Source organism: Pleurodeles waltl, chromosome 9, assembly GCF_031143425.1.
Source record: "Pleurodeles waltl isolate 20211129_DDA chromosome 9, aPleWal1.hap1.20221129, whole genome shotgun sequence".
NCBI classification, from domain to species: Eukaryota; Metazoa; Chordata; class Amphibia; order Caudata; family Salamandridae; genus Pleurodeles; species Pleurodeles waltl.
Genome location: NC_090448.1, coordinates 876,938,693 through 876,956,557, shown reverse-complemented (window position 1 = coordinate 876,956,557; position 17,865 = coordinate 876,938,693). Strand labels below are relative to the sequence as shown.

The 17,865-nt window shown below is 39.4% G+C and overlaps 1 protein-coding gene across 1 annotated transcript in view; it reads left to right on the top strand.

Moving 5' to 3' along the window:
- The window catches only part of PSMC1 (proteasome 26S subunit, ATPase 1), a 37,202-nt gene extending 20,670 nt beyond the window's left edge, over window positions 1–16,532 (top strand). The window contains exons 4-11 of the mRNA XM_069208190.1: window positions 2,069–2,193; window positions 2,775–2,960; window positions 3,456–3,584; window positions 4,287–4,383; window positions 5,389–5,578; window positions 11,986–12,137; window positions 15,355–15,509; window positions 15,932–16,532. Of these exons, the coding sequence (XP_069064291.1) occupies window positions 2,069–2,193; window positions 2,775–2,960; window positions 3,456–3,584; window positions 4,287–4,383; window positions 5,389–5,578; window positions 11,986–12,137; window positions 15,355–15,509; window positions 15,932–16,066 (1,169 nt within the window). The 3' untranslated portion in view covers window positions 16,067–16,532. The remainder of the gene's footprint in view (window positions 1–2,068; window positions 2,194–2,774; window positions 2,961–3,455; window positions 3,585–4,286; window positions 4,384–5,388; window positions 5,579–11,985; window positions 12,138–15,354; window positions 15,510–15,931) is intronic.
- Window positions 16,533–17,865: the final 1,333 nt, after the last annotated feature.

Sequence of the window (17,865 nt, the reverse complement as noted above, 5' to 3'; positions counted from 1 at the left end):
GACCCCTTTCTCCTCGCATATTTGGCTCTCAAAGTAGATGCTTTTGAAGTTTAATATTAAACACAAAAGTTAATGATAATTGTTCTAGTTAATCTAATGTGTGTTTTCATCAAAAGACAGACAATAGGCATTTTTTTCTGAAGGATAGCTGTTCTGAGTTTTCTCCAAGCTATCTTGGAGGAACTTGCCAAAATGTCGGTTTTGCACTTTAATAATGAGATTGTTAACCACTGACACCAGGTTAGGGGAGCAACTGTAATAAAATAATACATTTCGGGACCAACAACGTTTAATATTTAGGTCTTAATACATGGGTAGATATTGCCCATCGTACTCATTCAATTTTGATGTGTATTTAACATCCATTATGAAACCTGCTTAAAATATGGCAGGAAAAAATAAATTGCGTGTTAAGGTTCTCATTATCAGGTTACTATTTTACATAAAACATTACTTGGATTTAAAAACACATTACGATGTTGCTAAGGTCATGGCTGTGCACTCTTTATTTGATTATTGTGCAGCGTGTGTGTGTGTATATACATAGGGTAAAAAACACCCTCTCCTAGAACTATGTCATTGTGTTGAATTTGCCGGAGAAGTTGTGGGCAGGTTTTTTTTTTTTTTTTTTTTAAGAATTATTGCTTCCATTTGTAAGTTAAACATTTAATAGGTTAGATAGCACAAACCAATAGTACAATTGTTTATATAATGGAAATGGGTAAATCATGACCACAGAATCAATCAGTAGCACAATGGTATGTGAAGACTGGCATTAAAAATCACTTTTGATGCGCTTACAAGTATACCCAGTTCATCTATTGCCTAGTGAAGTGCTATCCACACTTTTTAGAAACATGACTCAATTTTAGGACAACATAGTTTTGCAACCCACCTTGCTCTAATGGACGTGAACGTCAGGCATGAGTATAGTGGTGTGATTCCTCTGGAAGAAATCTATGACTGGCAGAAGTTGTAATGCAAGTGCAGCCTTGCAGAACGTTTCTAATTCTGACCCACTGGTGTTTTTTCTCAACTTATGTTAGAGTAAATGTGTATTTTGACTAACGGGGTGAGGGGTGTGTGGAAAGTCTTTGTTGTAAGGTGACTGTCTAGTGCTTTTTTTAAATATATTTTTTATAACCACTGCCATATGTAGTGGTACATTTAATTGAAAAGTTGCATCAGGGTGACGCTCGAATTAAAAAACATTTCATGTGAGCCAGTGTAGTGCTAAAATATGATTTGATTTTTAAAACATTCCACAATATTTTCATCATAATTTTGTTTTCTGTCCTGTACGTTATGTGCTCTGAGATGTGCACATCACCCCTGTGCAGTGGTTCCTCTATTGTTAGTTTAGATCTTTCTAGCTTCCAAAAAAACACGAATTCTTGCTAATATCAGTGTTTCAGGCTCATCTACTTGCTAACCCTATCTCATATCTGAAGCAAACAGTCGTAATCGTGCAGAAAATAGGCCCAGGCATCAAAATAATATTGGCCCCATTAGCGAAGCATATAGCTAAGAAAAAGTGGTATTGTCAGGGAAATCAATGGTAAAAACCAGCTCACTTGGTCATAAAATCAGCCCACACACTAATCTGTCAGACCAGCCCATCGGCCACTGTCTGATTACCCTATAGGGCAGGCCAACCATGGATGCTTTAAAAAAGTGTTTCTTCACAGTCTGCTCTACGTCCCTGTTAAAGAGCAACAAGGCCTGAACCTCTGGGATTTTCTGCTGGCTGTCGTTGGGGATAAAATTGCACTGTGAAAAAAATCATTGGTACTGAAGTTGGTGGTAGTTAAGGCCCTATTACATGAACGGTTCTGGCTTGGGAAAAGTTACTGGTCTGATTCTGTTCTACTTTTATCTGGTGCAGAGTGCTTTTTCTGGTGCCATACCTAATGTGCGAACTTCTGACATGGATGAATGTTTTGACCACATGAATACATTTACATATCAAAGCTCAGTGAAGGTTTTCAGAAAGGGAAAAGATCATTTAAAGTACAGTGTGCACAGAAAAGGCAAAGGGTTGTCATAATGTATTTCTCCTTTTCTCCAGTGACACCTCACACCCAGTGCAGACTAAAACTGCTGAAATTAGAACGAATCAAAGATTACCTCTTAATGGAGGAAGAATTTATCAGAAATCAAGAACAAATGAAACCCCTTGAGGAAAAACAAGAGGTAGGTCAAATGCTCTTATCTGTGGTCCCAGAAGGTATTACATCCTTTGAAAAAAGGCACTTGGGAGACCTTGTTTGCCCAGACGTCCTGTGCGTGCTTGATTATTGTTTAGTTTTTGAGTCACTCTTCATGGTTTTAGTGTTTGCTTATGGAATCCTGGTTCTGCTGATAATCGTGTTGTGGACATCGTTTTGTCTAGAATTAAAGTACAATGTGAGATATGGATTCGGATACTGGGCATATGTGTGCATTGTTTCTCTTTAGGGGCCAGGAATTTAACCCATGTGAGAGGCTGCCTGGTTAGTTTATACAAGCACTCACTTGAGTAGAAAAATGTTCATTCAGTTCTATTATTAGGTTGGACTGCAACTGATTATGCACTACAAATACTAAGAAGTTATAAAGTAGTAATTGCAGTGCATTTACTGAATAAAAGATAGTGCTCCCTGTTGTGAGCGAATAGTACAAATTACCTGTATTTTATTTAATCTGTGATTGTTGAATATTAAAGAAATGTCCACTGTCAAACCGAAGTATTGTTGACGAATGGTTGACACCAAATGTATCACTCCTGTTTCTAGGAAGAGCGATCGAAGGTGGATGATCTCAGAGGCACCCCGATGTCCGTTGGTACATTAGAGGAGATTATTGACGACAACCATGCAATTGTTTCCACATCTGTGGGATCAGAGCATTATGTCAGTATTTTGTCATTTGTTGACAAAGACTTGCTGGAACCAGGATGCTCTGTTCTACTCAACCATAAAGTAAGTACAACTAGTAATTTCTGTATGTGTGTCTCTGTGCATACTGTGTTGCTTCCCTTCAGAGCGATTCCTTAGGTATGCTGTTTTGTCAGCCGTGAAATATCTGAATGGTATCTTGTGTATGACTTTGTTGAGCATGCAAATGAGACCAAAGAACAGTGTGGGGAGCCTGAAAGGGTATTTCTATTTTAAAGCTGAGTATCAGTCCTACTCTTCTGTCCCTTGCACTGAATGCTTCTCTTCCCTTTGCCTTACTACATTACTGTAACAAGTCCAGAGAGCGCTGGTAATCTGGGATGATCTGCAGTAGCATATTTACCAGAGGTGTTCCCATGCTGTGGTGTCAAGAGATTTTTAGTCCAATGAAACTTAACATCTCTTACATGATGTATTCCTGTGCAACCTGTTCCCTCCCCAAGGTTTGTTTAATCTTTTAAAACGTGGTCTTTATGTACCTCAAAACTTAAGTTTGGTATTATTCATCACACTGATTAGGTTCATGCCGTCATAGGAGTCCTGATGGATGACACCGATCCCCTTGTTACTGTGATGAAGGTGGAAAAAGCACCTCAGGAAACATATGCTGACATTGGAGGGCTGGACAATCAGATTCAAGAAATTAAGGTATGATTATTAAAGCTTTGTTAAAACTATAAACATGTTACTACACTCTGTGGTATTCTGCTGGACTTTCTTCCCACTGTTCCATATAATAGTTTGCAGGGGCGGGTGCTCTAGATGTGTTGTGTCGATAGGCTGGTGTTTTGTGCCGATTCCGAAGCTTCTGACTTTCTAGAGGACTAACATTTATAAAGGACATGTATGTAAGCGGGAGCTGGAGATATTCTGCCCTAGATAAGTGCATGGATTGTAAGGCCCTGTAGAGGTTTGTATACTTCTGTTCTGTGTTCGTCTTCGCAGCACATGCCAAATGGGCCTCTTCAGACGACATGTACTGGCTGTGCTTTCTTGCTCTGCTGAACCCAACACAGCCACGAAGTCAGTGCCTTGATTATTGTTTCTGAATGTACAGATAAGTTTTCATCCACGGTTTAAGGTGTAATATGTATATGCTTTCTGTACACAAAAACTATTATTTTGTGTTTAGATTTTGTTTAATTGGGGCCTCCTGTTCCTAGCAGTTGGTCGGGGATGGAGGAAGGACTATAAATTCATTGGTGTTACCAATTTAAATTGATTTTCCAACGGTGAATAATGAGCTGGTAGGCCGTAACTTGGTGGAGAGCTCAATTAATACTTGTATGTGTTGTTTTAAACTTTCTATTCTCTCGTTAGCTTATCATGTGGTCTGTTTATCATCTGCAGGAATCGGTAGAACTTCCCCTTACACATCCAGAGTACTACGAGGAGATGGGCATAAAACCCCCGAAAGGAGTTATTCTGTATGGTGCTCCAGGCACAGGCAAGTGACACAATCTGCTTCAGGTGACGAAAAACCTTCCTGGAATGACTCATTATTATAGTGCATTTACAAACAGCTTACATTTCCTTTGTTTTCCACGGGTAAGCTAAGAATTTTATTCTGATAAAATGCACCCATTTATCATTAGTAAGTGCTTCTTATAGATGGGTGTTAAATGGAGGGTTGATTGGAGATCTGAAGTCATAACAGTGTCTGATGCCGGAAGACAAACGGTGTGGTTTTGGATTAAAGATGTAATTGTTTACACAAACCTTGTTTAAAGGGTGTGCAAATTATTTGGGGTTTGCTGAACTTTTCAGTGTTGGTAGCTTTTGATGATGACTGATGTGATTGATATGTTTAGCTGCAATTGGCTCGTAATGCAGTGAGCAGCTGTGCGCCGGGGATGTTCAGAGACCAGAAGCATGACTTTGGTGATTCTGTAGGCATGGAGGCAGTTTCAGTGATATGTGTGAGACAGGATGATCAGTTTTGTCTACTTCAAGGAGACTGCAGTCTAGTTCCAGTGGCTGCGGTAATTAAATTGGTAGGCGAGGACGTGTGAAGGGACTTGTGGTTATGGGGCTCATGATTGACCTATTACCGTTAAGATGAATGTAAAGAAATGCTAACCACCATACTGTCTGAATGTGGTGTAAGCAGTGACAAAATTCAAGCAGAGATATTGTGGGTAAGTGATTTTGAAATTAAGTAGGACTGTACTTGAATATTTTTTACCTTCTTTGAGAAACGGAATATATTTTCAATACCATGCTTTCTCACTAGGGGTTAATTGTGTCTTCGGGATACAGTTATGAGTCTGTACGTGCATTAATTTCCAAAGTCTGAAGCACAGTATGAAAATAGCTTCTAGTGTACATTGTGATGAGAAATAAAATAAGTGTGATGAGTGTGAACTTATTTTGAGTGTGCTTAAAGCGGATTTTTTAGCACCTGTTTGTGACATGGCTTTTTCCTTCCATTTCTTCCTTGTGCCAAAAACAGGTAAAACGTTATTGGCCAAAGCTGTGGCAAACCAGACATCAGCTACCTTCCTCCGTGTGGTTGGGTCGGAGCTCATTCAGAAGTACCTGGGCGACGGGCCAAAGTTGGTGCGCGAGTTATTCCGGGTGGCAGAGGAGCACGCACCATCGATAGTCTTTATTGATGAAATTGATGCAATTGGTACCAAGAGGTAAAGTGGTGCATTCTGCATTACCTGTTAGCTAGCTTGCAGAATGTTGTGTATTCCCATTTCCCAGCATATTCCTTTACTTGTTAAACTATGTTATGTAAGTAAATGTATAAATACTTCAAATACAGGTCAGCTATGTTATATAAGTAACTATACAAATACGTTGAATAATTGTGCACTTTAGGCAAATAAATCCAGCAGAAAAAGAAAAGATTAGGTAAATTAATATTTATAAAAACCTCTAGGGTAAAAGAAACATAAGTTAGGTACGACTTTGATATCAAATGAAAATAAAAGTAAAACATTCTACAACTAAGAGTTAAGGTAAGTATAATAAAAAGAAAAAACTATCATTAAATAAAAGTACCTACTTTAAAACATAAGCAGATATTAAAATACATAACACAGCAGGAAGGGACTTTCATCCACATATTATGGGGATGCCCCAAAATCCAAGAATATGGGGCTAGGTAGTTGGTATAATGAATCGGGTCACAGGCCTAGTTGTTCCTCTAGATGCTAAATGTGACTGGTGATGGGCTGTGGCCTAAGTATCAGAACATTTGTTTAACACTAGCCGCGATACTGGCGAAGGGTAATATTGCTAAACAGTGGGGTTCCTCCCATTCACCATGGATGATTGACTGGGAAACCAACTTTGACTGGTGCCAATGGGCTGAACGTGTCATATACCTTAGTAGGGATTGTCTGCGTAAGGGGGAAAAAAGTCCTAGGGGTAAGGGCGGGTGGAATGTCTACTGTGAACTGTAGATATAGATGCCCTGAGGGATACCAGCAAGTGGTCCTTAATGGTATGAGGGTCTATGGGAAGTATAAGATGTATAAGGAAGCAGATTATTTTCTATGATGTTGTCTTACAGGGTTGCACTGGAACTAATTTATGTAATGTGAGAAATAATGTCATGTATGATAACATGCGTTAAGTTGCAATTGAGCATTGTTTAAAGAGTTAAAAAAATATAAAATACAGTAACATTCAAAATAAATTTAAACATATTGTAAATATATAATGAATGGTTGGATTGACGTAGTCAATTTAATGGTAAAAATGTTATTTATACTTTGACAAACTAATGCCCCCACAAGGTAGTGAGTTGTGAAAGTGACCTGCTGCTCTTTAACGTTAGATTTTTTTGCCAAGTCCAACCTCTACCCACCTCTTGTTACAAGGGGCCTCCCATCTACAGTGTGAAACAAATAAGGACTCTAGCAGGCACAGCAGGTTTTCAAAATCCAATATTAATGCATCAAAGCAGTTCTAATAATTAAATATATATTTTTGAATTCCCTCTAAAATGCCAGTTTCTGGCGCATTTTCTAGTTTTTGTGTTTGGTATTCTTTTTGTATTCAGTACCGCTGGTTGTTTTAATAATACAAGGATGCCTTTCACCAATTGCAGAGATCAAACATTTAACTTTGCTGTCACACTGCAGCGATATTTATTGATTTAGAGACTTGGCAGCGAAATATATTTTAATACCACACTTGGGCCCCAAGTAAACATTTGTAATTGTGAAAATACATCAGTTAAGTGCAGCACTATGAACAGGGATTGGACGTCCTGATTTGCGCTCTAAAATGTGCCATACTTTCGAAAGGAGAAGTACCAGAAACACAGAGCACTGTCAGCCACAAAAATTCTTTTGCAGGCAATTACCATTCTACTTCTGAGACTTCATGAGCACAATCTAAACCAATGTAATCGGCGCCAAATGCTTTGTCAAAGGGATAGTGAAACAGAACGTTTTTACAGCACGGAATGTGTTTCAAAGCATGACTAATGGGAGAAGTAAGGAACAACTCTTCCTCTTACCTTTCTGGGAGGAATCTGTAAGAATTCTGAAAAGCTGTCTTCATTTGAGTCTGGTACGCCAAAAATTGAGGAGGGCGCACCTAAGAGCATGTGAACCACACCACCATAAACATTTCATAGTTTGTGAGCTGCAGATGACGTGCCAAGGAAACTACCTACATCTCTGCTTATCAGATTTGTTAGATTAACAGTCGTGTTCCTGTGAATTAACTTTCTGAAATGCAGGCCTCTTGTTTGACTGTTTTGCCATTGGTCCCAAAGGAAAGCACTAGAAAGGAGTGTCTGAACGAGTGACCATGTTTGTTATTTAACTTCCCCTCTGAGTGATGTTTTTTTTTTTTTTTTTTTTTTTTTTTTTTTCCCCCACTTTTTCAGGCTGAATTTTGCATGTTAGCCATGTGGTGGAAACGCCATCCAGTGTGTGATTTGAATATTACATTTCCTACAGTGCGTACTCACCAGTGGCCACCAGCAGTGTTAAAGTGGCACCCTTCCAAACTGGATTGTTCATAGTAGAGTTCTTCAGCCTGTAAGCGCCAGGTTCTTTTATATAGAAAGCTGTATGTCATGGGTACTCATAAACATTTTCCCAGGGGCCAAAAAGTTTGGTCTGTGATGTGCCCGAGGGCCGCATCAATGCCAGCGAAATGGTGACGGGCGAGAGGGTTGGGAGGACTGGCGGTTAAGTATTGGTAAGCAAAGCAAATGATATACATCTAGTGGCTGTATTGAGCAATATGGAACTAGAAAACCTGAGATTAAACTTGGCTTCCCCACTTTTGCAAATTGTGTGATCCTAGGCAATTGCTTAATATTAGGTTCAGGGTCTGCATCGTACAAATCTGCTCCTGTGTTTGATTTAATAAACTATAATGCTGTTCATCTATAATAGTAACCCAGATAACTCAAAAAGTGCATATGACATCTTACTCGCTTGTTTAATTCACTGTTGGCGTATATGTCAGGGTAGAGGTGAAAATTTGTTTCTAAATTCTTGTTTGAAAACTATCACATTAAATGAATACTTCTCATTGTACTGATGCAATAAATTATACTTAGGTGAAATGGACTGCATGTTAAATTAATACACTTTTTGCATTTTGAAGTGACTTCTATTTTTACACTTTTGCTGCAAGATGTCTTTAAAAGTGAACTTGCTTCTAAAGTGAAGCTCAGGACTCCCTGGTTACTTCCTTTCCTTAACACCAGCTAACCTTGAAATAAACAATTGTCTCTCTATTTACGATCGAGTGAACAGCAACCCTGTACTCCTGTAGTCCAGGGGGCCGCATGTAAAGGTCAAGGGGGCCGCACTTTGAGTATCAATGCTGTATGTGATCCTTTAACAGTGTCCCTCTGGAGTCGGTGTTGTTTTTAAGAGACCATCCTTCCTGAGTTCTTTGCAGATCTTTTCAAAGAGGCAGAAAAACAAGGTTTATATTTCCTTGTTTATTCACACTTAGTTTTTCCCATAGTATTTATTTCTATGTATTTTGTTGTTAAGTGAAAAAAATGAAGTTTTAGCTAGTATATCTTCCTTTTTCCTTAACTGACAAAAGCACTCCTTTTCAATGTCTGTAGGTTATTAGTGTGCAGAGTAGCCATGTACAATAAAAATAATGCATTAAAAATGGCATTGTAGCTCTAGCACATGCATATCTGCAACAATGTAATTTTCATTTGGAAATAGTACACGCAGTGTGCTTTCCAGTCAGGATTGAAAGCTTGGAGTGTCTTTCAGAAGAAAAAATGTCTATTTTGTCATTGAAAAATCAATACAGAAAAGGAAAAGACTATTTTATGTCTATGTGTGTAAAAAATCAGTATCCTTATTTATCATTCATTTATTCACCCCATGTAGGTATCGATACTCAGTTGATTTTAAAACTCTCTGGCTGTTAAATGTGTGTCTGCCTCTGGTGGCCTGCGATGCCTTAGTGCTTTATGTGCCAAGGAACATCCTGCTATCTCCATTGACCCAGGATTCCCTCTGCTAGATTAGTGACTGCAAAAGAACCATTATCTTCAGCCCCTCCTCCCCCCCATTTAGATTGCGTAATTATAATTCTTCTCCGGCTTACCTGCCACTCTTTCCATACCCACAAAACCAGTGCTTTAAATGGGAAAAAATAAATGCAGGTACTCATTAAAATGAGTTATGGGTGTGGCTGTTGGGCGGGGCTAAGGGTGAGACATGATGATACATCTATCCAGTATTCATATTGCTCTTGCATTGCCCATGACAGTGGTCCTAAACACACCATATGTGCAGATTCCCTCTGCACATGTGGCACACTACATAAATATTAATTAACAGCAGGGCCCTCAGAAATATGTATACAGTCCATTGCATTTAAAGGGAAAGGTTAGGTTGAATGACCATGGCAAAGGATCCTTGGAACAAATTTAACAGATCTTGAACGGTGCACTCTCAACATCACTGTGTGTGATATTAGACATGGACAGTGTTCTAGGCCAGTATTCTGTGATCCCAGTACTGTGGTATATTGGGCATTGACAAGACAGTATGCAAATTCATGCCATTGCTATATATTGGACAAGCGCCGTCATATTGTGTGTGGGTGCTTTGTCATAATAAGGCCAATGTTTGTGCTAATGCCACAATGTTGAGTGATCTTGCATACTGCTTTTTATTTAGCTGGACTGGGCCAGCACTGTGTATTGAGATAAGTGCTACTAATGCACCAACATTATGTACAGGGAATTGACCATGCATCTTATTAAGTGTTTACCAGTTTCCATAAGAAGTAGATTTGACTGTACCTGATGTAGAGGCAGGTGTATCCTCAACACAACACAGAAAATATGTTCACTGTTAGCCAGATGTAGTGATTGTACTAGTGATTGGCATGAAGTTGCAGTGCAACTGATATAATACTGAGTTGATTTATAAAATAAATTAACTGAAAGTACCCCTAGTTCTCTTCTCTAGTTGCTGAGTTTGAAAATGCCCAGCAAGGGTGGACCAAAACATCTCAAGAGGCCACTGGCGCAACAAAGGCCCCCCGCACACCTGACAGTGCACGTGGGGGGCTGAGCTCCAGGAGGCCCCTCAGCACAGCACAGCACATGGGATGGGTTAGCCTGGAGGGGGGCCCTCCATGTTCTTTGCAGGGAGGCCCCCTCCACTTTTTGCACCACTGCAAGATGCCCAGACTGGGTGTGAATGCATACTGCAAATAAGGTGTGATAGGAGTGCCTTTCGGGGGCCAGCCTTTCTTTTAAAGGTGATATGGGGAAGCCCTTTTACCTTTACGTTTGTTAATAGTGAGTGGCATGAAGACCTGCTGGGAATAGGCGCTAAATCAAAATGGAAGAATCCCTAAACTAGGAATGCATCCAAGCCATCAACAGCAGCATTATTGGCTCCAGCAAGTTAATAATCAGTGTGCCCCTGGAAACTGACAGGAATAGCAGCTTTAATAATTACTTCTATACTAGTTGCAGCACACACCAAACCATGTGAGAAATGTATTAGTAGAATAGGTTAATTCGTCACACAAAATGTAGGCCAAACATGATGGTATTCCTTGTTTTGTGTTATTTTCAGCTTGTTAATTGCGTACTTTATGCTTGCATTTGCCACAATACCTAAAAAAAAAAACAAGCAGACATGAACACACACAGCATTCCACATATTTTCTTTAAAATATATCCTGAGTGTCCCGATTCTCTCCCTCTTTCCGTCGCTTTTCTCTTACACAAACTAGGCACACACAAGCAAGCCAACACACAGACACTCACACAAGAGACTCTGGCGGGATGAAAGCCATTTTAAACTCCTTACCTCCGTGGCTTGTGGCTTTCTTAATAGCGCCTGTTATTGGGCTTACTGGATTCATTTCAGTGTGTTCACAAATTCACGAGACAGTGTGAACGAGATTGACAGTGCAGAGCCTTAATGGACCATGCTCCGTCCTCCAACATAGTGTGTGATCCTGGGCAACTGGACATTATGCAAATGAGACTATGCTGAATAGTTCAGCAGTGGCTCTGCTTGGGACTACAAAGGCAGTTTGGCTGTCACAGTGTCGTCCAGGCAGGCTCCACTTTCACAGCCTCGAGCTCAGAAGCACCAGCAACAACGAGCCTTTTATGAGTACTGGTACTCTCATTGCAGGCAGAGAAGTGCCGGTACTCACAGCGGTAAAAATAAAAAGTGCCGGTACTCAGTACCTGTCAGTACCGGCCCATTTAAAGCACTGCACAAAACTGATTAGATTTGGAATCACTTTGAAAGATCTTCCATGTAGCTAAGCTTGCGTTATGGTCTGATTTCTTTTTGTTTTAATTCTTTGTTGTAGCCAGCACCTCAACGCAATAATATTACACTCTCATCGTAAATGTTTTTTGATGAGACTCCCCACGTTTCCCCCACCCCCCCCCCCCCTTTCAGTTAATTTAAAATTGTGCCTAGTGTGTAAGATATGACGACACCGAGCATGAATATCCTTGTTTAGTGTTTTACCCAGAAATAAGTGCCTGCCCTGCCCTCTAGGTCCACTCCTACTGCATGATTCGATTAATCACTTCTTCTTATGATTACTTCAGGTACGATTCTAATTCAGGTGGGGAGCGAGAGATCCAGCGTACCATGTTGGAGCTGCTAAACCAGCTGGATGGCTTTGATTCCCGAGGAGACGTGAAGGTTATCATGGCTACAAACCGGATAGAAACACTAGACCCTGCATTAATCAGGCCAGGTGAGACACTTACGATATGTAATGGTACGTCTATAATGGCAAGTTACTCAGTGCCAGGCTTGGTGGATGGAATACTACGTCCAAACGTGACTGATTTTCTATCTGCCTTATTACGCACCCTATAGGATATAATGGGATTGTAATACAGCAGATGGGATATCGGACATTTGTGACCGAGTATTCACCTCTGCCAAGTTCTAAATCAAGCTGTTAGTTATAGTCTGGGCCACTGGAATTAGGCACCAGGGTTGACTGTCTTATACGCAAGAAAAGGCAAAGTAAATGGCGTAATGCTGACATTTTGTGATAGTTTGATGTCATTAATTCTGTAATTATTACACATTTACACAGTCTATGGAAAGGCTAAACCGTATTAGCACCAGGGTAACACCCATATACAGCAATACGCAACTGAAAAGTGCAAAATCTGCAGATTATGCATTAGATGAATGATTATGTGACAAAATCAGCAAATCCATAATTATGCATAAAACGCCAATCGCATAATGCTGGTGGCCCTGGTTATAGTCTTTTTTTTTTTTTTTTTTTTTTTTTTTTTTTTTGTCCTTGTTGGTAAAAATGGTTACGTACTTATTCTGTGAAACCCGATTTGCACCAGTCTGGTTACGGACTTTGAGAGGAATGTAAATCAGTAATGAGTTTTTATAGAAACTTTTCTGGATTATTTGACACTGCACAGTACGCAGACCCGGGTGATGCTTCTAAACATCAGAAATCATTCATACCCTATTTAAGCACATCACCATGTATCACGCAATGTTCTGAATTTTTACAGCCTATCAGGCAGGACACGGATTGGCTTTTCCCGACGCTTGTCCCTATTTTGGTTTTAGCATTTCTCTTCAGTCCCTTGAATGGGAGTTTTTTTTTTTTTATACTTTCCCGAATCGATTGAAGAAATCTGCCTCCCCTTCACACACATTTTCATACTAGGTTTCAAGAAGTGCCTCGATGTGGTAAAAATTTCTCTGCAGCCAAACCCACACATAGCCTTTGCACCTATAGGGGGAAAAGGATCTAGTGACTTCTGGTGATTATCCAGACCTCTGATTTTAATGGCTTTAAGAATGGGTAGTACTGTTCCTTCTTTTCCCTTGTTAACCAGTACGCCCAAGGGATTTTGCAAGATGATCAATATCTACTACTCCAAAAAAGACATGGAGCGGTTTGATATTTCTGCAGAGAGAGCAATGCAGCGTATTCTTTCTCGACCGGTCCTTGGGCAGTATTGTTGCATGGCTAAAGGGTATAGTCCTTCATCTGCTTCGCATCCTACCCCAGTACCCCGATCGGAGTCCGGCTACTTGGCTGATCCAAATATTTTGTCCAGCCGAATCAATCAGTCTCTTTGTCCTGAGAGTGTTGCTCTGAAATTCGAAGTACCAGGATTAAGCTAGACATGCTAAATTATGGCAGATTTCAGTCAAAAGACTTAACATTTTAAAAGCGTTTCATAAAACACAGTTCCAACGTAAACAGCACATTAAAGCAAAAATAAAGTTTCCCTGGGCAAAACATGACTTTGCATCCTGTCTTCTCTCCCATAGTTATCTATTAATGCTCATCATGCCCTCCAGGCCACATTCCCCTACATTTTTTTTCCATAAAGCTGAATTGGCAGATTAATCCCAAGTTTCCAAATTCAAAATGGCTGGAAACCAACATTGAAACTTTTCATCAGCTAACAAAAAAAAAAAAAAAACAGTTTCAACAAACATAGGGAAGTGAAACCCCCGGAAGTCACGCCCGTTGTTTGTTTTTGTAATGCAAATGTTAAAAATTACTTGGTAACTAAGACAGGTGAGCTTCATGGGTTTCTGTCCATTATTCATCTTTAATGGTACACAATAAATATAGCAAGACTCCCACGCTTTGTCGACCTGCACAATTCTTTCTCGAGGCATAAAACAATTTGTGCAGTATTCTTTTCCTCCTTTTAAAACGCATTCTAGGGATGCCTCCGACATTTCTTCTAAACATATTGTAAAGGCGTAAGTAGATCCTTCTGATCCACCAGTCAGTAAACAAATTGACCCAGGTTTTAATGTTGACTTGCGGAAACAGTCTTTATATCATTTTCGTGACATTACACACAGCAAGTAACAATCCTGTGAAGAGCCATGTGTGTGACATTCCCAGATCGTCACTCTACAAAATAGCATATAAGGTGTCATTGATTGGGCTCGAACTGTATTGTTCCTTCTTGACCACACTCGAAAAGCACACTAGATGTCGCTGTTGCACCATACATTGTTCCACAAAACATTAGTTTTCAGCAGGAGTGTATTAGAATGTCCCCCTCCAAATGAATATATTTGTAACCCTCATAATCTAGCAACATGTTGTACATTTACCAAAATAAATATATAAGCAAAAATAACTGATAAATAATTGGCCCATTTTGTGAAATCGTTTTCACTCGGCGCAATTCCCATTCTAAACATAGACGCTGTACAGACAGATCGTGGTAACCACCACTTAGTTTGTAAGCTGTGTTCTCTTCAGCTCATGCACTAATTGGTGGAGTTTCTGAATGAAACCTGTGTACTTTATGTACTTCTTAAAACTGGATACGGAACTCTGTTCTGCGACTGTGTGCAACTCATATACCCACAATTTATTAATAGTGTTCTTAAATCATTTTTGCATTTAACTGTAGAGTTTGCCACATTTATAGGATACCAAAATATTTTCAGAATTTCCCAGCGATTGTATTGAATCCAGAGTATGCAGACTCCTTCATTTGAAGAGAGGGTTTTTTTTTTTTTTACTTCCAGCCTCTCGTTTGTTTTTCGATGAGTCGGTGTTGTCAGAACACCACTTCACACCCGTGATAGTTTCCTTTAGTAAGCCGCAAGCTCATCTTTATTTCTACATAAGTATGCAAGTATACGGACGAGCGCCTTAAAGTCAAGTTGTTTTCTGTAATGTTTGAATTATCAGGTATAAGGGGAGGATTTGTATTTGCTGGAATAAGCACATTTCTTTGCCTGTGGGAGATACTTAATTCTTATAAATATACCGGAGCCCTGGCATCATGCAATTTTAGAGATATTTCTTAGAAGTGAAGGCCTTGGGCTTTTTTAGTGCCTCATTTCTGTTACTTACATGTTGAAATTGCATGAGTTTGTTCATTACTAGTTATTTAAAAAATCCTTTCTATTGTAAACATTGGTTTGTTTGTTTTTTACTTTAGGTCGTATTGACCGAAAGATTGAGTTCCCCTTGCCAGATGAAAAAACCAAGAAGCGAATATTCCAGATCCACACAAGCCGAATGACTTTGGCCTTGGATGTTACATTAGATGAACTTATAATGGCCAAAGATGATCTGTCTGGCGCAGATATTAAGGTAAGTCTTGCTCCTGTATTGTGATGCTGAAAATGAATAATATGACACAGTCGTGAATTGCGGGCACTGTCGACCATTGTGGAAATATGTAAAGTTCTCAACCGTGGCTTGTAAATTATCACAGTAAATTCCTGCTGCTTGGCTTTTATTTGTTAGCACCTACAAAGAACGCGAGACATATAATTTTACGTTCCACAAGTGTCACATTTTGCGCTTCCAGGGGCAAGTGATGGGTAATTGTAAACATTATGGAACGATGTACGTTGAAGTATATATGGTTAAAAGACTCTGAGGGTAGGGTCTTTGTGTTGCCAGCCCACTTTATTGCTAGTTCCAATTTACTTGCAAAATTTAATAATTTCTGCTGCGTCTATAAAACGATGAGACTGCATACGAATGACTATCTTTGTTCATCTTTTTAGGCAATTTGCACAGAAGCGGGATTGATGGCTTTAAGGGAACGACGAATGAAAGTGACAAATGAAGACTTCAAAAAATCAAAAGAAAATGTTCTTTATAAGAAGCAAGAAGGCACACCGGAGGGACTCTATCTTTAAATCCGCTCGTTCAGTTTTGTGGAGAGTTTGTCTGTTTTGCTCGAAGTGAAAAATAAATGTTTTTGGTCTTGGGACTCAAACAACATTTGTATACTTATTTCTTCGAAGAACTTGCTTGGGCCTAGCATTCAGCAATCGTTCTACTGAAAAAGCTCATTGCCCCGAACAAAGCATTGTTTCATATTTGACACCCTTAATTTTGAATTTCATATTATAGACACTGCTTATAATAAATACGAGCAATACTTAATACAGTTTGCTCTGGACAATACTTATTACCTACTCTTAAACCAGCATGCGTTCCAACTGTACATTTAACTGATGACACTTTAATTTCCTTTGTATAGTGTGATAAGACAGTTATAAAAAGATAGTTCCAAATTAGTAGATTTTACACCAATAAGCCTGACTGGTCTTGGATGACTCATTTATTTTTGTAGAATAAACTTCTGGAGATTCACATTTACATACTTTCTGGTTGGTCTGAAAATCTAATCTTGTTAGTTAAAACTATTTTAGTTGTGAGTGAGTATTTGTTTTTGACATCCCTGCTTGATGATGATCATCATCACTCCACATTGCCACGGGTATCTTTGACATCCTGGGATAGGTTTTTTTCTGTTTGCAGGTTGGTTGCTGAAGACGAACATGAGGGTTTGGGTAATGGCTGTAGACTATACCTTGAAGCTCAAATATAGGAAAGCTTTTCAACATGAAATGTCAACCTGTCAGGTTCAGAAGAATGTTTAGTAGCACAGTTAAAAAAATAATCTGCTGCTTAAACGAATTTGTCGAATATGGTTGTACACACTTGGATAGATAAGCAACAGGTGTTCTGCTTGCGGTGGTTGAACCCCCAAGACCTTGCATGCAGAAATTGAACCCCACGACTCTTGGGCAGTGGTCATTTATGTTTTTTCACAGATGATCTACCTTTTACATGAATTCTGCATAATGTTCTCGAAGAATGTGGAAGATATTGTGACACAGCAAATACAATACAGTGAAGTCTGCTTCGTGCTTTCTGATGGCTGCCTGTTTGAAATGATGGTACCCACTGCCTAATCCAGAATACCCTGAGTAAAGGAAAACATAATTGTAGGAAGTTGGCTCTGTATATACTATTTCAAAGTAAGAAATAGTGTGCACAGAGTCCAAGGGTTCCCCTTAGAGGTAAGATAGTGGCAAAAAGAGATAATTCTAATGCTCTATTTTGTGGTAGTGTGGTCGAGCAGTAGGCTTATCAGAGGGTAGTGTTAAGCATTTGTTGTACACACACAGGCAATAAATGAGGACCACACACTCAAAGACTTACTCCAGGCCAATAGGTTTTTATATAGAAAAATATATTTTCTTAGTTTATTTTAAGAGCCACAGGTTCAAGATTTACAAATGAAAGGTATTTCACTCAGGTATTCTAGGAACTTTGAATAAACTCAATAGCATGTAAAGTTTTGACAAAAATGGCAATAAGCTATTTTAAAAGTGGAGACTGCAAAAATCAACAGTTCCTGGGGGAGGTAAGTAATTGTTAAGTTCACAGGTGTAGGAGGCTGGACTGGCTTGTAGTGAGTACCAAGGGGTACTTGCACCTTGCACCAGGCCCAGTTATCCCTTATTAGTGTATAGGGTGTCTAGCAGCATAGGCTGATAGATAATGGTAGCTAGGCAGAGTAGCTTAGGCTGAACTAGGAGACGAGTGAAGCTCCTACAGTACCACTAGTGTCACTTGCACAATATCATAAGAAAACACAATACACAGATATACTAAAAATAAAGGTACTTTATTTTTATGACAA